The sequence below is a fragment of the Artibeus jamaicensis genome, unplaced genomic scaffold (genome assembly GCF_021234435.1).
Source record: "Artibeus jamaicensis isolate MK-2021 breed Jamaican fruit bat unplaced genomic scaffold, CSHL_Jam_final scaffold_916, whole genome shotgun sequence".
Taxonomy (NCBI): domain Eukaryota; kingdom Metazoa; phylum Chordata; class Mammalia; order Chiroptera; family Phyllostomidae; genus Artibeus; species Artibeus jamaicensis.
In genome coordinates, this window is record NW_026522059.1 from 38,102,301 (window position 1) to 38,123,001 (window position 20,701).

The 20,701-nt window shown below is 37.3% G+C and overlaps 1 protein-coding gene across 3 annotated transcripts in view; it reads left to right on the forward strand.

Moving 5' to 3' along the window:
* ARFGEF1 (ADP ribosylation factor guanine nucleotide exchange factor 1) overlaps positions 1-20,701 on the forward strand; it is a 106,549-nt gene that overhangs the window by 14,856 nt on the left and 70,992 nt on the right. For all 3 annotated transcript variants that reach the window (XM_053661015.1, XM_037148904.2, XM_037148903.2), the window contains exons 2-4: positions 16,962-16,992; positions 17,543-17,699; positions 19,584-19,730. In XM_053661015.1, coding sequence (XP_053516990.1) covers positions 16,962-16,992; positions 17,543-17,699; positions 19,584-19,730 — 335 coding nt within the window. The remainder of the gene's footprint in view (positions 1-16,961; positions 16,993-17,542; positions 17,700-19,583; positions 19,731-20,701) is intronic.

A 20,701-nucleotide genomic window follows, 5' to 3' on the forward strand; every position in this document is an offset into this window, starting at 1 on the left:
GACTGGGACATTCAATGAAAAGTTTAATAGAAATGGTGTGAGTAGATACTTGTGCCTTGTTCCTGATCTTGGGGAAAATCATTCAGTTTTTCACTGTTAAGTTTGGTGTTAACTTATTGGTTTTGTAGCTAATCTTTGGTGTTATCGTAAAGGTTTTGTAGCTACTCTTAAAAGTTGAGGAAGTCCCTTTCTATTACTCAGTTTCTGAGAGTTTTTGTCATGAATAGATGTTGAATTTTGTTAGATGCATTTTCTTCTGCATCAGTTGACACTATCATGTGATTTTTCTCTTCCTTAGCCTGTTTACATGGTGGGTTACATTGGTGATTTTTTTTGAATATTGAATTAGCCTTGCATCTTTGGAATATGATTCTTTTTAGAGGTTGCTGGATTCTATTTGCTAATGTTTTGTTGAGGATTTTTACATTCATATTCATGAGTGATATTCATCTGTATTTTCTTTTACTATACTGTCTTTGTTCATGCAGTATACTTAACTACCTGGGGTCAACTCAAATTTGACAAGTTTAGGGCACAGTCTTCCACAGCAAAACTGTGCTCATTTTAGACACCAGCCCCAAGCCTCAGAGTCTCCAGGCCACCCACGCTTCTGACCAACTTGCTGCAAATCCAGGGTTCTCACTATCTCCCAAGGTTTGTTATAATAACTAAACTCAGGAAAGTGCTATACTTGACATTACAGTTTTATTATAAAGAATAAAAATCAGGACCATCTAAGAGACCCATAAGGCAAAGTCTGGGAGAGCTCAAATGCAAAGCTTTCATGTCAAAGGATGCATCACTCTCTCTCCAGATCAATACTCGTATATCACCAATGAGGAAAGCTTACTGCAGCTTTGGATGTCCAGAGTTTTTTTGTTGCAGTTCGATTACATAGGCATGATTGATTGAATCATTGACCTGAAATACAACCCAGGGCCCTGACTTAAAGTGCAGTTCTTGCCATGTCTCCATCACTGCTCCTTCTTTATATCTTATATTGAACAGAATCTGTGAAATGTCTGATTGTTTAATTACCAAGAATGTTAACACTTAGAGTGTTATTGTTGGTTTTCACTGTATCACTGCAAGTTGTTAATAGTGAATAGCCACTGCATTCTTTTGTATCTAAATATTAAGTTCTGTTAAAAGATCGTTTTCACAAAGACACTGAAATAGAGAACAAGGGGATAGTGACCAGAGGGGAGAAGGAAGGGAAGTTAAGGGGGGACAGGGGGAGGGATTTGGAGGAACAAATAGGAAGGACACAGGGACGAGAACTAAGGGGGGTGGAAATGGGAGGGAGGTGGGGAGCAAGGGGCAGGGGAGGCTGGGATGGGAGAAATAGACAAAAAACTGTACTTGAAAAATAACTAAATAAAATTAATTTTAAAAAAAAACAAAAAACAAAACAAAACAAAAGATCGTTTTCATAATCCATGATTTCTCTAGATGCTCATTTTCACTTAGTGAGGTTTTTGAAACTTTGGTTTTTCCTATATTTAATGCTTTAGTGTCATTAGACTGGCACTTGATCTGAATCCAGTGAAGGCTTTTATTTTGTATTTTATACATAAAGTCTGGAATGGAAGGTAAATTCTTTTTTAAATTTGTAATTACAGTTGATGTTCAGTGTTATTTTATATTAGTTTCAGTTGTATAACATCGTGGTTCAACAATTATAACTTATGATGTGATCCCTCTGATAACCATTAACCGGTACCATGCACAGTTATTACAATATTACTGACTATATTATCTGTGCTGCACTTTACATCCTTGTGACTGTTTTGTAACTACCAATGTGTGCTTAATCCCTTCGTCTTTTTCACCTATCTACCCCACCTTTCAATCTGTCAGTCGTCAGTTTGTACTCTCTATCTATGAGTCTATTTTGTTTGTTTATTTTGTTGTTGATTCCACATATAAGTGAAACATGTAGTATTCGTCTTTCTCTATCTGACTTATTTTACTTAGCATAATAACCTCTGTATCCATTCATATTGTCACAAATGATAAAAACTCATTCCATTTTATGGTCAAGTGATATTCTGTTGTATATATACATTATATCTTCTTTATACAGTCATCTATTGATGGACACTTCAGTGGTTGCTTCTGTATCTTGGCTATTGTGAAGAGTGCTGCATATATCTTATTGAACTAGTGTTTTGGATTTCTTTGGATATGCATGTATTTGTACATATGTATATACACAAATATGTGTATATGCATGTATATATATACCCATATGTGTGTGTGTGTGTGTGTGTGTATATATATATATATATATATATATATATATATAGTCTCTCCAGGAAAAGTCCAGCCGTCGTTAATGTAATGAGAATGGTGTGCATGACATCAATGTAACCTGGCAGCCGAGGAGAGTGGACTGGAATGTGTGTGTGTGAACAGTGACACCTTCACTGTACTAGTCATTGGGGGCAGTAGACACCATTGAATGAGCATGTGTACTGTGTGGCTGTCGCATTCAAAATGTCTGAGCAAGTAGAGCAATGAGTGTGCATCAAATTTTGCATTAAGCTTGAACATTCCTCCATGGAAAGTGTTTGAATGATTCAGAAGTCCGCAGCTGTGGGCAGCTGGTGATTGGCAGTTTCATCATGACAGTGCACCTGCTCATGCCTCAGGTTTAATGCAGAGTTTTTTGGTGAAACAACTAATCATCAAAGTGACTCAGACCCCCTACAGCCCAGATTTGGTGCCCTGTGACTTCTGGCTTTTTCCAAAGCTAAAATCAACTTTGAAAGGGAAAGAGATTTCAGACCATCAATGAGGTTCAAGAAAATATGATGGGGCAGGTAGTGGCAATTGGGAGAACTGTGTGAGGTCCCAAGGTGCCTGCTTTGAAGGGGACTGAGGCGTCATTGTCCTAAGTACAGTGTTTCTTGTATCCTATATCTTCATTATCTCTTTTTCATATTATATGGCTGGGTATCTTCTGGACAGACATCTTATACCCAGAAGTGGAATTGCTGGTTTATCAGGTAGTTCTATTTTTAAATTTTGTGGAACTTCCATGCTGTTTTCCATAATGGCTAAACTATTTGCATTTATACCAACAGTGCACCAGGGTTCCCTTTTCTCTGTATTTTACTAGCATTTGTTGTTTGTTGATTTATGGTGATAGCCATTCTGACAGGTGTGGGGTGAAATTTCATTGTGATTTTAATTTGCATTTCTCTGGTGATTAGTGATGTTGAGCATCTTTTCCTATGTCTGTTAGCCATCTGTATGTCCTGTTTGGAGAATGTGAGATTCTTTCCCCATTTTTTAATTAGGTTTGTTTGTGTTTTTGGTGTTGATACATCCCTGATGGGATATGTCATTGGTGAGTATCTTCTCTCAATCAGTAAATTGTCTTTTCATTTTGTTGATGGTTTCCTTTGCTGTGCCAAAACTTTTAATTTGATGTAGTCCAATTGTTCATTTTTTGTTTTACTTCCCATGCCTGAGGGAGTATCTATCAGAAGTAAATACTGCTGAGAGAATTGTCATCTTAATGCCTGTGTTTTCTTTTAGGTTTTTATGGTTTCAAATCTTACATTTAAGTCTTTAAGCTATTTTGAGTTTATTCTTGTGTATGGTTTAAGTATGTAGTCTAGTGTCATTTATTTTGCATGTATCTGTCCAGTTTTCCCAACAGTGTTTAATAAAGAGACTGCTTTTACCCCTTTATATATACTTTACTCCTTTCTCATATATTAATGGTTCGTATAGTCATGGGTTTATTTCTGGACTCTCTCTTCTGTTGCATTTATCTTTGTCTCTATTTATGTCAGTACCATGCTGTTTTGATTACTATAGCCTTTTAGTATAGTTTGATATTAGGTAGCATGAGACTTACAACTTTGTTCTTTTTTCTCAAGATTGGTTTGGCTATTCAGGGGTCTTTTGTGGTTCTATATAACTTTTAATTGTTATAGTTCTGTGAAAAATTTCATTGGTATTTTGATAGGCACAGCATTAAATTATAGATTACTTTGATTGTAATGGGCATTTTAATGATGTTAATTTTTTGTATCCATGAACACACTATGTACTTCCATTTATTTGTGTGTTTTTAAGTTTCTTCAACATCTTATCATTATCTGAGTATAGGCCTTCTACTTCCTTGATTAAATTAATTCCTAGGGGTTATTTTGATACAGTTGTAAATGGGATTATTTAATCTCTTTTCCTGATAACACATTGTGTGTTAAGGTGCAATCAATTTCTGAATATTTATTTTGTTCTATGTTACCTAAATCATTTTATCCGTTATAGTAGTGTTTTTGTAGAATCTTTAGGATTATTTCTGTAAATTCAGTATCACATCATCTGCAAATGACAGTTTTACTTCTTCCTTTGCAATTGAGATACTTTTTCCCCTTTGTGATTGTTGTGGTTAGGATTCTGATACTATGTTGAATAAAAGTGGTGAAAGTAGACATCCTTGTTTTATTTCTTTTTTTTTCCTTTTCTTTTTTTTTTAATTTATTTTTTAAAATTGATTATGCTGTTACAGTTGTTCTATTCCCCCCTTCATTCCCCTCCACCCTGCCCCCCCATCCCCACCATTACCCCCCTTTAGTTTATGTCCATGTGTCTCAAGTCCTTTAGGTTCTATATTTCCCATGCTATTCTTGCCCCCCCCCATCTATTTTCTATCTACTGTCTATGCTACTTATTTTCTGTACCTTCTCCCCCATCTCCTACTCCCACTCCCCTGTTGCTAACCCTCCTTGAGATCTTCATTTCTATGTTTCCACTCCTGATCTAGCTGTCCTTTTAGTTTGCTTTCGTTTTAGATGTGGTTGTTAATAACTGTGAGCTTGTTCTTTCATTGTTCATGTTTCTTTAACTTCTTTTTCTTAGATAAGTCCCTTTAACATTTCATATAATAAGGGCTTGGTGATGATGAACTCCTTGAATTTGATATTATCTGAGAAGCACCTTATCTGTCCTTCCATTCTAAATGAAAGTTTTGCTGGATAGAGCAATCTTGGTTGTAGGTCTTTAGATTTCATGACTTGGAATATTTCTTTCCAGCCCCTTCTTGCCTGTAAGGTCTCTTTTGAGAAATCTGCTGACAGTCTGATGGGGACTCCTTTGTAGGTGATTGTCCCCTTAGCTCTTGCTGCTTCTAGGATTCTCTCCTTCATTTTAATTTTGGCTAATGTAATTATGATGTGCCTTGGTGTGTTTCTTCTTGAGTCCAACTTTTTTGGTACTCTCTGAGCTTCTTGGATTTCTTGGAAGTCTATTTCCTTTGCCAGATTGGGGAAATTTTCTTTTATTATTTGTTCAAATAGTTTTTCCACTGGTGGTTGTGTCTTTCCCCCTTCTGGTACCCCTATAATTCGGATATTGGAGCGTTTAAAGATGTCCTGGAGGTTCCTAAGACTCTCCTCATTTCTTTCAATTCTTGCTCCTTGACTCTTTTCTGTTTGGCCATTATTTGGTTTCTTCTGGTCCACTCCATTGATTTGAGTCCCAGTTTCCTTTTCATCTCTATGGGTTTCCTGTGGAATTCCATTCATTTCCCTTAGTTTAGCCTTCATATGTTTCTCTAATTTGTGGCTATAATCAACCAGATCTGTGAGGATGCTGATGACCAGTGTTTTAAACTGTGCGTCTGAGAGTTTTGCTATTTCTTCGTCGCTTAGATTTATCTTTGGGGCTTTGAGGTCTTCCTGTGACATTTTTGGTCTGTTCTGGCCCTTTAAATGTGAGAAGCGGCGCCTTGGACTCCCAGGTCGCTGGGTTGTGACGCTGTATGTGGGGGGCGTGGTCAGAGCGGGGAAATGGCGGCGCCCTCTACTGCCGCAGGCCACGGGGACCGCCGGGCCCCGGTCCAACCGCCCACTCCCTCGCCTGTCCGCTCGCCCGCAGATAGGCAACCGCAGCCAACACGCAGCACCGCCTCCCCACTGTCTCCTCAGCAGTCGCTCACCCGGTGGGTTGCTCGGTGGCTCACTAGGTCCAATCCTGGGTTTGGAACCCGTGCGTCTGGATTCCGCGCCTGGGTCGCGTCCGACCGGAGTCCTCCTGTGCAACCCCTCACGAGATGCTGGTTTCGCCCCTTACTGGTCGGGCTGAAGAATTTGTTGTTAATGGACTTCCGAAAAGTTCAATTTTCCGTGTTCTGGTTGTGTTTTCTGATGCTAATATTTAGTCGTCCCTAAACTTGGTTGTGTGAGAAGGCACGGCACATCCACCTATACCTCCATCTTGGCGGAAGTCTCTATTTCTGATATTAAGGAAAACGGTTTTAGTTTTTCTTTTTTCTTTTTTTAAAAATATATTTTATTGATTATGCCATTATAGTTGTTCTATTCCCCCCTTCATTCCCCTCCACCCCCCTCCCCCACCATTCCCCCCCTTTAGTTTATGACCACGTGTCTCAAGTTCTTTTTTTTCCTTTTTTTAAATTTATTTTTTATTGATTATGCCATTACAGTTGTTCTATTCCCCCCTTCATTCCCCTCCACCCTACCGCCCCCATCCCCACCATAACCCCCCTTTAGTTTATGACTATGTGTCTCAAGTTCTTTAGATTCTATATTTCCTATACTATTCTTGCCCCCCCATCAATTTTCTATCTACTGTCTGTGCTACTTATTTTCTGTACCTTCTCCCCCCTTCTCCTCCTCCCACTCCCCTGTTGCCAACCCTCCATGTGATCTTCATTTCTATGTTTCCACTCCTGATCTAGCTGTCCTTTTAGTTTGCTTTTGTTTTAGGTGTGGTTGTTAATAACTGTGAGTTTGCTGTCCTTTCACTGTTCATGCCTTTTATCTTCTTTTTCTTAGATAAGTCCCTTTAACATTTCATATAATAAGGGCTTGGTGATGATGAACTCCTTGAATTTGATCTTATCTGAGAAGCACTTTATCTGTCCTACCATTCTAAATGAAAGTTTTGCTGGATAGAGCAATCTTGGTTGTAGGTCTTTGGTTTTCATTACTTGGAATACCTCTTTCCAGCCCCTTCTTGCCTGTAAGGTCTTTTTTGAGAAATCTGCTGACAGTCTGATGGGGACTCCTTTGTAGGTGATTGTCCCCTTAGCTCTTGCTGCTTCTAGGATTCTCTCCTTCATTTTAATCTTGGCTAATGTAATGATGATGTGCCTTGGTGTGTTTTTCTTGGGTCCAACTTCTTTGGGACTCTCTGAGCTTCCTGGATTTCCTGGAAGTCTATTTCCTTTGCCAGATTGGGGAAATTCTCCTTTATTATTTGTTCAAATAAGTTTTCCACTGGTGGCTGTTCCTCTTCCCCTTCTGGTACTTCTATAATTTGGATGTTGGAATGTTTAAAGATGTCCTGAAGGTTCCTAAGCCTCTCCTCATTTTTTTCAATTCTCGTTTTTTCATCCTTTTCTGTTTGGTCTTTTTTTTTTTCCTCCTTCTGGTCCACTCCTTCGAGTTGAGTCCCAGTTTCCTTTCCATTACTATTGTTTTTTTTGTGCATTTCCCTTCATTTCAATTAGTTTAGCCTTCATTTGTTCCTCTAATTTGTGACTAAAATCAACCAGTTCTGTGAGCATCCTGATGACTAGTGTTTTGAACTGTGCATCTGAAAGTTTGGCTATTTCTTCATTGCTTAGATTTATGGGCTCTGGGGCTCTGAGTTGTTCTTGAGCCATGTTTTGATCTGTCCGTGCCTGTTATGAATGAGGAGTGGAGCCTTAGGTGTTCACCAGGGCGGAGCCACCCAGGTCGCTATTTTGTGATGGTGTATGTGGGGGCGGGGTCATAGAGGGACAATGGCGGTCCTCTCTGCTGCTTCCTGCCACTGGGGCCTGCACAGTCTGTCTCACTGCTTGCTCCTTCACCGGTTTATCTGCGCGCAAATGTGTGACCGTGGTCAGCCCTCAGTGAATCCACCACCTTGTGCCCTCAGTGGGTCCACCTGCTGCTACTCCACACCTGGGATCCGCCCACAGCTGCCGGTGTGCCTGGGTTGAGCGCCCAGGTCGGTCCAGTGGATCTTTCCTGCCCGACCCTGCTCTGCTGCTGGCTTTACCCTTCTTACCGGTTTGGCTGAAGGGTTCGTTGTTGTCAGGCCTCCATATAGTTCAATTTTCTGTGGTTTGGCTGCATTTTTGTTGCTAAAACTTTGTTGTTTTTAAACTTGGTTGTGTGAGAAGGCATAGTGCTTCCACCTATGCCTCCATCTTGGTGGAAGTCCCCTTTTAGTTTTTCTTTGTTGACTATGATGTTAGCTGTGGGCTTGTCGTATATAGACTTTATGAAGTATTTTAAGTTATGTTTCCTTTATTCCTGCCTTGCTGCAAGTTTTTATAATAAGTGGTGCTCTATTTTGTGAAATGGTTTATGTGCATTTATTGATAGGACAATATGATTTTTATCTTTTATTTTGTTTATATGGTGTACCATATTGATTTATTTGTGGATATTTTACCAGTGTTACATTCCAGGAATAAATTCCACTGGATCATGGCATGTGATTTTAAAAGATGTATTGCTGAATTTGGTTTGCTGATACTTTGTTGAGGTTCTTTGTATCTGTGTTCATCAGATATATTGGCCCAAATACCCTTCCTTCCTTCCTTTTTTTTTTTTTTTTTGTAATTTTTCTGTCTGCTTTTGGAATCAGGATAATGCTGGCCTGAATTTTTTTGACTAGTTTGAGAAGGATAGGTGTTACTTCTTTGAATGTTTGGTGAAACTATCTGATCCAGGACTTTCACTTGTTGGGAATCTTTTATTTACTGGTTTGATTTCATTGGTTGTAGTCAGTCCATTCAGATTCTCTGTTTCTTCTTTACTCAGTCTTGGAAAATTGTATGTTTCTAGGAATTAATCCATTTCTTCCTGGTGTCCAGTTTGTTGGCATACAACTGATTGTGGTATTTTCTTATATTTCTTTGTATTCCTATGGAGTCAGTTACTACTTTTCCTATTTGATTTCCAATTTTACTTATTTGAGTCCTCTCTCTTTTTTCTTGGTGAGACTAGTTAAAAGTTTTTTAACCTTCATAGTTTTAAAGAATCAGCTCTGGGTTTCATTCATCTTTGGAAATTTTCTTTAGACTATTTTATTTCCACTCTTACCACTATTATTTCCTTCCTCTTACTTGGGCTTTGTTTGCTGGGGTTTTTTTTCATCCTAGTTATTTAGATATAAGGTTCGACTTATTATTTGAAATTTTTCATGTATTGAGGTAGGCCCATATTGGTAAAAATATTCCTCTTAGGAGTGCTTCACTGTGTCTCATAGATTTTGGATGGTTATATTTTCATTTTTCTCAAGGAATCTTTTGGTTTCTTTTTTGATCTCACTATCAACCCATTTATTGTTTAGGAACATATTGTTTAGCCTTCATTTGTTTGTGTGTTTTTCAGGGGGGTATTTTTGTAACTGATTTCAGGTTTCATATTATGGTCAGGGAAGATGCTTAATATGGTTTCAGTCTTAAATTCATTGAGACTTGTTTTGTGGCTTCACATGTGGTCTATCTTGGAAAGTATGTCCTTTGCACTTGAAAAGAATGTATATGCTGCTGCTTTGGGATGAAATATTCTAAAAGTGTAATTTAAATCCACCTGGTCCAGTTTTTCAAGTAAGTTTCCTTGTTGATTTTTCTGTCTGGAAAATCTATCCATTAATATCTATAGGATGTAAAAGTTCTCTACTGTTGACCTCTCCTTTTATGTCCATCAATATTTGCTTTATATATTTAAGTGCTCCTGTGTTGGGTTCATAAATGTTTATATGGGTTATCCTCTTGTTGGATCATTCCCTTTATCGTTAGGTAATATCCTTCTTTGTCTGTTATTATAGCCTTTGTTTTTAAAGTCTTGTCATTATAACTGTTGCTACCCTTGCTTTTTTTGTGTTCATTTGCATCAAATATCCCTTTCAGTCCTTTAGTTTTATTCTGTGTGCATCTTTTCATCTGTTTGTTTTTTAAAAACATATTTTATTGATTATGCTATTACAGTTGTCCCAGTTTCCACCGTTTATTCCCCTCCACCCTGCACACCTTCTCCCACCCCCCACCCCCACCCTTAGTTCATGTCCTTGGGTCATATCTGTAATTCTTTGGCTTCTACATTTCCTATACTATTCTTAACCTCCCATGTCTATTTTCTACACCTACCATACATGCTACTTATTCCCTGTACCTTTTCCCTCATTCCCTCCTCTCCTTCCTCACAGATAACCCTCCATGTGATCTCCATTTCTGTGGTTCTTTTCCTGTTCTAGTTGTTTGCTTAGTTTGTCTTTGTTTTCATATTTTTTTTAGGTTTTGTTGTTGATAGTTGTGAGTTTGTTTTCATTTTACTGTTCATATTTCTGATCTTTTTCTTAGATAATTCCCTTTAACATTATATATAATAAGGGGTTGGTGACGATGAACTTCTTCAGCTTGACCTTATCTGGGAAGCATTTGTTTGCCCTTCCATTCTAAATGAAAGTTTTGCTGGATAGAGTAATCTTGGGTGTAGGTTCTTGCCTTTCATAACTTTGAACACTTCTTTCCAGCCCCTTCTTGCCTGTAAGGTTTCTTTTGAGAAAGCAGCTGAAAGTCTTATGGGAACTTCTTTGTAGATATAGGTAACTATCTCCTTTACTCTTGCTACTTTTAAGACTCTCTCCTCTTTAATCTTCAGTAATGTAGTTATGGTGTACCTTGCTGTGTGCTTCCTAGGGTCCAACTTCTTTGGGACTCGCTGGGCTTCCTGGACTTCCTGGAAGTCTGTTTAGTTCCTTTGCCAGCTTGAGGAAGTTCTCCTTCATTACTTTTTCAAATAAGTTTTTGATTTCTTGCTCTTCCTCTTCTCCTTCTGATACCCCTATGATTCAGATGTTGGAACATTTAAAGTCGTCCCGGAGGTTTCTAAGTTTCTCCTCATTTCTTTGAATTCTTGTTTCTTCATTCTGTTCTGGTCAAGTGTTTATTTCTTCCTTCTGGTCCACACTGTTGCTTTGAGTCCCAGTTTCCTTCCTGTCACTGTTGGTTTTCTGTACATTTGCCTTTATTTCACTTTTCATAGCCTTTAGTTTTTCCTCTGTTTTGCAACCATACTTAACCAATTCTGTGAGCATCCTGATTACCAGTATTTTGAACTGTGCATCTGATAGGTTGGCTTCCTCTTTATCGCTTAGTTGTATATTTTCTGGAGCTTTGATCTGTTCTTTCATTTGGGCCATTTTTGTTGTTGTCTCGGCGGGCCTGTTATGTAGTGAGGGGCAGAGTCTTAGGTATTGGCCAGGGTGGGGCAAACCGTGTTGCTGTGTTGTGACACTGTATGTGGGGGAGGGTTCTGAGAGGACTAGTGCCACTTGTTCAGTCCTCTGCCAGCTTTTAGTCACTGCCTCTGCTACCCACAAGCAAATTGGGCCATTCTGGTGCTGATTCCCTGATGGGTGGGTTTGTGTTCATTCTAGGATCCTGTGGATCTCTCCAATGGAACTCTCCTATGAGGCTGGGAGTTTTTGCCTGCCACCTCAACCCCCACAGGTCTTTTCAGTCAGAGGGTTTGAGGCTTTATTTCCCTACACTGAAACCTTGGGTTGTGCAGTCTGTCTCACTCCCCAGTTGTTCCTCCAGGTTTATCTGCATGCAAATATGGGACCAACTGCTCCCCCTGCCGCTGCTTTACCCAGTCCATTAGCTGCCATCTTACCCACCCTGGTCCTTCAGCTGCCACCTTGCTGTGAGTCCTCTCTGCATGGTTGCCGATCTCCGCCCCTCCTACCAGTCTGGATGATTGTTTCTTTTTTAACTCCTTGGTTATCAGACTTCCATACAGTTCAATTCTGTCAGTTCTGGTTGTTTTTTATTTTTAAATTTGTTGTTGTCTTTCTTTTGGTTGTATGAGGAGGCACAGTGTATCTACCCATGCCTCCTTCTTAGCCGGAAGTCTCAATTTTTTTTTTGTAGACAGTGTATATATGGTGTTATTTATTATCCATTCAGCTACCCTGTCTTTGATGGGAGCATTTAATTCCTTTACGTATAGTTATTTTCATTTTATTATTCATATTTGTTTCTCTCTTCCTAAAGAAGTTCTTTTAACATCTCTGTAATCCTGGTTTAGTGGTAATTAACTTAAGCTTTTTCTTATCTAGGAAGCTCTTCATTTTTCCTTCAGTTTTAAATGATAGTCTTTCTGGGTAGAGTACTAATGATTGTATGTCCTTGCTTTTCATGATTGAATATTTGTTGAGTTATTCCCTCCTGGCCTGAAAAATTTCTTCTGAGAAATCAGCTGACAGTTTTTCTGGGAGCTGTCATGTAGGTGACTGTTTTTCTCTTGCTGCTTTCAAGATTCTCTCTTTGGCTTTAACCTTTGCCATTTTAATAATGATGTGTCTGTGTGGGCCTCTTTGACATCTTGTTTGAGACTCCCTGCACTTCCTAGACTTCTGTTTTTGTTTTTTGTTTACCCTTCACCAGGTTAGGGAAGTTTTTAGCCATTGTTTTTTCAAATAGGTTCTCAATCTCTTGCTCTCTTTTTTGGTACCCCTATGATGCAGATATTGTTACACTTGATGTTGTCCCATGGATTCCTTAAATATTCCATTTGTATAATTTTTTTTCCTTTTTCTGCTTTGATTGGTTGTTTTCTACTACTATGTCCTGCAAATTACTGATTCAGTCCTCTATTTCTCTAATCTGTCACTGATTCCTTTTAGTGTGTTTTTTCATTTCTGTTACTGTATTCTTCATTTTTGACTAGTTCTTTTTTTATGGCTTTTATGTCCTTTTTTATGCTTGCTATCTCTGTTGAAGTTGTCATTCAGTTCCTTGAATCCACGCAACTCAGTTTCTCCCTGTATGTCTCTGGCCACCTCCTCCAACTTGACCTGAAGTCCTTGAGAGGTTTTTTCTAAAAGATGGACACAGCACAGGCCCAGGATGGTTGCTGCCAACAGAGCCTTAGGCTTTGGGAGTTGGGTAGGACAGGGCCTCTGAGTCCTCAGGTTGAAGCTAGTAGAGTTCACCAGACTAATGCCATGTGGGGGAAGGACCCAAACCAGGAAAGGTGGTACCTGTGGGCCCTTTGGTAAGAGGACTCAACAGAGGAACATTGGCAGTTATTTTTCCAGCCTTAGCTCTGATGCCACATAGCTCAGTCTCTCCCTTTATGACTCTGGCACCCTCTGCTGTAATCCAGGGTGGGTGCCTATGGGCAAGAATTTGTGTGTTGTCCCTTTAAGAGGGGGCCTGGGTTTCTAGTAGCCTTTTCTCTCACCCTGCAGGATAGAATCCCCCCTGAGTTTCGGTGGGCTCCTCTTCCCGATATTGCTGTTCCGGGCTGGGGAGCAGGTGTGGGGCTGATATCCCTCTTTCCTCAGGGAACACCTTTGCAGCTGAAATATCACTCTAGATTCTCAATGACACAGGTGGTTGTGGGGACAGCTTTCACGCCTCTCCCCTTCCTACTAGTCTCAACCTAGTTTCTTCTGTATATCCTTCCTTTCTATTCAGCTAGTGTTCGGATGGTTTAAGCAGGTTGATTTGTCTGTTTAGTTGTAATTTTGATGGGGTCATGGGAGGACATGAGTGCAGCTTCCACCTACGCTGCCATCTTGACTGGAACCCTCTGATATTTTGTTTTAAATTACTTTCTATTTCAACAGAAATCATTTTTATATATGGTTTAGTCATAATTTTGCAAACTAATTTTGCATAGAACCTGCAATTCTGAGGCTAAGCATGTTATGGGAGGATTGGTTTTGGGAACAAGTTCTAGCTGCATTTTATTAAGCATGATACCTCTTAACCATCTGGTTTCCTTATCGAAATTCTAGGAACATTAGCAAAACTTCATTTTCCTGGCAGTACTTTCATGCTTCTCAGATCTCTCTCCCATTTGTAAGGGAGTTACTTCAAACCTCCTGAAGCCTCCTTAACTCTTTCTGTTCCAGTTATTTGTTTCTGTGTAGTAAACCATGTAAGAGTTAGTAGTGTAACACAGTGAACATTTTCTTATGATCACAGATTACCTGTGTGTCAGGAATTCAGATGGGACATGTTGTCATTTCAGTGTCTGGGGCCTCAGCTGGGAAGACTCAGATGACTGGGGGAGATGTGAATGTGGGAACTGGAATCCTCTGGAGGTTTCTTCACTCACATGTCTGACGCCCAGATTGTGGTGACTTGAAAACAGGGCTCTGCTGGGATTGTTGAATGAATCACTTACATGTGGTTTTTATGTAGCTTGGAGCTTCTTACATCATGGCCATTGGGTTACAAGAGTGGGTGTTATGTTCCAAAAAAATCAGGCGGGAGTTGTTTGGCCTTTTCTGACATAATCTTGGCAGTTGTCCATGGTCACTTCCACTGCATTCTACTGGGTGTAATGGATTTCCAAGGACAGTCCAGATTCAAGGGGAGGGTCTCTGCGTCTTGGTGGAGTTGTGGCAAGGGCACTTGCATAAAGGCAAATGGAATGGAGATAATATAGTGACCATTTTGTAAATACAGCCTTCCACTCTGTCTCCTGGTCTTCAAATAATGAAAGGTGATTCTAAAGTCACTTGATTGGATTTGAAAAAATAAACCTAGCAGAATATATACATCCAAAGGAATGTTATTTTTCAAAGCAATCCCTTGCTTGTACATTTATGTAATATTTTAGAAATTTTAAGTGCTTTCATATATATTGCCATAAGTGATCCAAATCACTGTTCTTAATTGATCCTATATCATTTCTATAGTTTGGGTTACACACTTCTTTGGAATCCAATGAGAGTTATGTGCTCTTTTTCTAAAATAGTGCTTGTATACACACAATATAAGGTGGTTCACAGAAGCACTGACGTTAAGAACTTTTGTAGTCACCTACCATTCTTGGCTCCATGCCACTTGTGATTAATTGGTGGTTACAATTTGACTATCTTTCTAGAGATTTTTCCTTCTGTGAGGTGATTCATTAAAAAAAAAAAAGCAAGTGGGCAGGAAAGAACTGCAAACAGTGAATTCTACAAATATTTTGAATACTGGCAGTATTATGATAATTGATGTATAACCTCCCAAGTTACTGCTTTGAAGGAGATAACACTTGGGATATGGAAGTTCTAGTGTGTTTATTAAAAACTATTCATTTGACTTCAAGGTCTTTCATTAGATTACCAATTTAGTTTGCATTGAGTAAATGTTGCTCTGCAAATTCTACTATAATATGAAACAAGATTATGTAATGAAAGATAGATAAATCATTCATAATGTATAGGTAATAGAATTTGTTGAATTCACATAAGCATTATTTTGAAGTTTATCTTCGTACCATCAGTGGAGAAAAACAAAACTGCTAAGCAATTGATAGTAAAAATAAAGAGGGAATTTTTAATGTACTTAAGAAATCAGGTATATAACTTACACATAATCAGTTATTTTTTAGTCATTCATTTCTGTTCATTAAACAAGTTCTTTAGCTGTGTCAACTTAGTTCCAGTCATTTAATGTACCTGAAAAGAATAAAACATTTATTTCAAAATATTTTAAAGTCTATACCTATATTAATTCACAGTGACCAATTTTCTCTAATTTTAACCTTTTCTTCTATATATAATGCAGTGGTTTTGTCCCTAAGATTTTAACAAATATTCATAAAAATGGTTCTGAAGGGATAGGGAGAGTTAATTGCTAGAGGGAATAATTCCTGATAGAATTCCAATAAAGTATTCCAAAGGGCTATGACTACACAGTTTAAAAAACCCTAGGTGTCCCTAAACAAACAATTCCAGCACCCAATTTTTATCTCATTTCACTTCAAGAATGAAGCAATAAGATACAGTTTTTCTTATCACATTCAGTGTTGTATATGTTCATTGTCTGGTATTTCCAGAGCATTGTCAGAAAGAGTTTGCTGCTTGTGGTTATCTTGTTATGATTCTGACTCTAACAGGAAAATATTTCACAATTAAGCATTTTGTGGTTTTTAGGTTGAGTTTGCTACTTTTTAATTTGTTGCTTTAATTTTTTCCTTCTGAGATTTTTTCTTTAATAGTTGAGAATTAATTAGATTACTTCTTGATTGTATTATCGAAGGCCAACCTGAAGCAAGCTCTAATTTATTAAAATAGAGAGTTTTCCCAAAGACTGTGTTACTGGACATTCATTATATTTTGAGAAAATTGAAAAGGAATTCCTCTTCAGCATAGACTCAAATACTACTCTAAGAAGTCTTAGAAGTACAATAAATGACTGGACAAGGGCTGAAAACCACCTGTCTTTCCCTTGTTTCTTTTAACCACTTTATAGTATTGATTCATAAACTTGTTTGTGGTATATGAGAATCCCCTTTAAGGCTTCATAAAACACTGATTTTAGGACCCCACACTCAGAGTTTCTGATTCAGTAAGTCTGCTGTCGGTCCTGGTTATGTTGATGCTGCTGGCCCTAGGACCTCACTTTGAGAACCACTGTTTTATAAGTATTCACATAAGTATTATTTTGAAGTTTGTATTTGTACTGTCAGGGGGGGGGAACAAAGCTGCTAAGCAACTAGGTAGTAAAAAATAAAGAGAAGGAATATTTAATCTCCTTAGGAAATATTTAAGGCCTTCCATCCAAGGATGTACTGAACAAATCTGTGATTTATTACAGTTTGGTAGTTGTAGAATGAATTTTTCACTTCAGCTGCATCATTGAGTACAAGGTTGCTTAATGTACATAGTTCTTTGACCAAAAAAGAAAAAAGAAAGCCTATTTTGAGAAAAAGAAATGCTTTGGGAATTAGTAATCTGCATTTATACCTATTCTTACTGTTCATTTATATTTCCTGCTTTATTATATAAAATTATTTGTATAATATGTTTGGCTGCAATAGAATTTTAGTATTTAATTGTTTCTTGAATTTGTATACTTCCCAATTTGTTATAAAAATTTAAAATTAGGTTACATAACCTGTAATCAAATTACTTAAAGATCTTTCTGTTGTCAAGTGTTCTAATGTATGCTTTTTCCTTTCCAGAGGAAATAAAAGCGGAAACTGAAAAACAGAGGTTAGTGGGGTTTCTTTCCTTCATTAAAAAAAATAATTTGCAGACTTGTCAGTTTTGGTCAAAACAATAATACATTTTGGTCTGTATTTTAGTGTGGCAGGTTTTTTCCATGTGATCTGTAAAATAAAATCAATTTTAAAAGTGATTTTTAAGAAATATAATTTTAAGCATACTTACAAATATAAAAAGATCTCATTAAGTAAGTATATAAGGGAATTTCTGAAATAATATAAATATGCTTTTAAAGTCTGCTTATATTCAGTTCATGTTAGGAAGATTACTAAATACTGAATTATTTAGTAACTTAAATAATTTTTGTAAATTAAATAACTTCTTTGTTTTCTTGCATTTAGTCATAGCTCTGGCCACTAATATTTGACTTTTGGCAAATCATTTAACTTCTGAGCTTGGTTTCCTTGTGTAATAATAAGAGAAAATAAAGACTAGTTTAGCAAAATTTCTTTTAGAACTGACATTCTCTGTTTTTATATGAGTGTATCATCAATATGATAAATGTGGCATTCTAATCAGACTTTTCTTTTTCCTTTAGTCCTCCTCATGGAGAAGCAAAGGTTGGATCAAGCACCCTTCCACCAGTGAAATCAAAGACAAATTTTATCGAAGCAGACAAGTACTTCTTACCGTTTGAGTTGGCCTGCCAGTCCAAATGTCCCCGCATAGTTAGTACATCTCTAGATTGTTTACAGGTATGTGTAAAACGGTGTTAGCGAAAAACCATCTGCTAGGAATGTGTTTCTAAACATTGCAATTGATTCAGATATTTTCCATGATAGCCTTTAATATTCTTTTTTATAAGAAACTAAATGGTTGCTTATGTTCAAGAGAGACAGTAATAGCTGCAAAAATATTTTTAGTTTAGCCCTGGCTGGTATAGATAGGTCAGTTGGAGCATCATCCCGTAGGAAGAAGGGTTGCGGGTTCCATTCCCAGTCAGGGGGTGTGCGAGAACAGAATGATGTTTCTCTCATGTCTGTACTTCTCTTCCTCCCTTCCCCCCTTCCCCTCTCTAAGCATGTCTTGTGGTAAGGATTGAAAAAATGTTTTCACTTTAAGGGTAACAAAAATCATTAGCTTAGTGAATCACAAAATCTTTACTAGGGTTATCAGTCAGTGAAAATGTTGATTTGGTTTGTTTTTCCATCAGTGAAATGCAAGAGCCATACTTTTAACCTGCTGCTGATGTTACATACATCATTTGCAAATGATTTTACTAAATGCCTGCTATCTTATATAAAACAATAGGGTAATGTTGACAACTTAATATTGGGTTGGCCAAAAAGTTCATTTGTCTTTTTCTGTAAGATGACTCCAGTAGTGCTTAGTTGTCTTTAATTTCATTCAGAATAATTTTGTTGTATTGTATTGTGACAGCTGTCATATCGGTGTGTATTTTGAAAAACTCATCAAAATTGGTGAATTTTTGTGTAGCCATTTTAATATTGAAGATAGAAGAAAATATGCAACATTTTTGGCTTATGCTTTATTTTAAAAAAGTTAAAAATGCAACTTTTTTGAAATGCAAAAAAAAAGATTTGTGCAGTATACGGAAAGGTCCTATGGCTGATCAGATGTGTCAAAAGTGTTTTGCAAAGTTTTGTGCTATAAATTTTTTACTGGATGATGCTGCACGGTCAGGTAGAGAAGTTGAAGTTGACAGCAGTCAAATCAAGACACTAATTCAGAACAATCCATGTTCTACCATGTGAGTGATAGCCAACATACTCAGAATACGCAAATCAATAAAGTTATTTATGTAAATGAAAAAACGTGTTTTTTATTTTGGGGGAAAAAAACATATGGAATTTTTGGCCAACTCAATATTTATATTCACTCTTGGACTGTAGCTATGACTTTTATTTATATCAGGAAAATTTCTTAAATCTTGTATTCTATTTTACTTACACATGTGGATTCCCTTACATTTGTAAAACAAAGCTCGAGATAAAGAGGTTCTACTCCTTTCAGGTGTTTTCACTTTTAGCGGATTATACCTATTTCACAATTTAGTGATTTGTTCTTAAGACGAGTTCAGGATAAGCTTATTCGATTTGTGATCTTCTTTTCCTTGGAAAATTAAAATTGTAATATCTTAAGACCTTCCATCCAGGGATGTACTGAATAAATCTGTGATTATTGCAGCCAGTGTAGAGAAATGAGGTTTTCTGCATGTTTACAGATCTGTTGTAATTTGGAAAGAGATTTTGGGTCATTTAAATGAGTGAAGGTAGCGTTCACAAAAGTAGTATCAGCAATATTTAGATAGAAAGCAAGAAACTCTTGTAATTCATCAGAGACAAGTTCCAAAGCCTGGCTTCCTCAAAGTTTCATCTGGTGGTTTTGTTGTAGTTATTGTTCTATTTTGTGTCTATTAACAGTGTAAATAATTTCACATGTTTATAGCTAATAAAGTTTTCTTCATGAAAAGTCAGTATTGCCTTGGCTTTGATTACAACATAATGTTTCTGTACAAATTTTAATATATATACAATTATATGTTACAAAATTTATGTATAATTATTATACATATTTGTCAGCTTAATTTGAATCTTTGTTTTCTTTTTCCATTTCAGAAACTTATTGCTTATGGGCACTTGACTGGCAATGCTCCAGATAGTACAACTCCAGGCAAAAAATTAATTGATAGAATTATTGAAACAATCTGTGGCTGTTTCCAAGGTCCTCAAACAGACGAAGGAGTTCAGTTGCAAATAATAAAGGTAAATAATTATATAAAGTAAATTTGTTATTTTTTACCTATTTTTAAGAAGCCTTTTACTTAGAAAACATTTGGAAAGGTCCTTTTATGTGCTTTCCATCTATAATAGAGTTCATATGGGTGATTTTTAGACCCTATATCAGAGAATTTTGTTGTTGAATGCCAAGAGTTTGTTAGAAGAATATATTTTTAAATCTTTTATTTTGATGGTCTCAGTTTAGGGTTAGGACCCCAGAGACTACCAGAGTGTTTCATTTTCTGGCATGTTTACCACATATATTACATTTTTGAAGCTTTAGGGCCCCATGTGAAAGTCGCGTGACCCCTATAGTTTCTTCTGTACTGCCATACACTTTGTCGTCTGCCCTCTGGACCCATGCTTTAGCATGTGGACTCCTTATGTACTAGCTTTCCTGATTTACTTGCACCTATCCATCTACTGAACCTGCCCGGGCCAACCCTGTCCTGGGTTCGTGCTGTATTTCTGGATGATTAAACTCCTTTAAAGAAAATTACTGAGCTGTGTTTTTAGTCTGTTATAAACATTGGATTCTTAATGTTACTGCTAATGGTAGTGCTGGTATGCTTACATAGCAGTAAAATTTTCTTGTATTATATTAACAGTACTTTTGAAATTGCATATATATATATATATAATCACACATGAAGGAACACTTTATATATATAAAGTGTTCCTTCATGTGTGATTATAGTCCTTTCTGAGTCATTCAGTTTCATGGCTGTATTGACTTCACAAGTCATGTAATAGCTGTATTGTAAAAAGCTGTCCAGTCTCTCTTTGGCCTATCATTTGCAATTTTGTGTCAGTCATAGCTTATCGAGCATACACTTGTATAATCAGTGCCGTCTCTGCATAGCACTGTGTGACAGAAAAGGACACAATAATGAGTTACTGGTTTTGAGAAATTGCAAGTAAACTGAGGTAAGAAAATTCACATAAAGTTATTCACT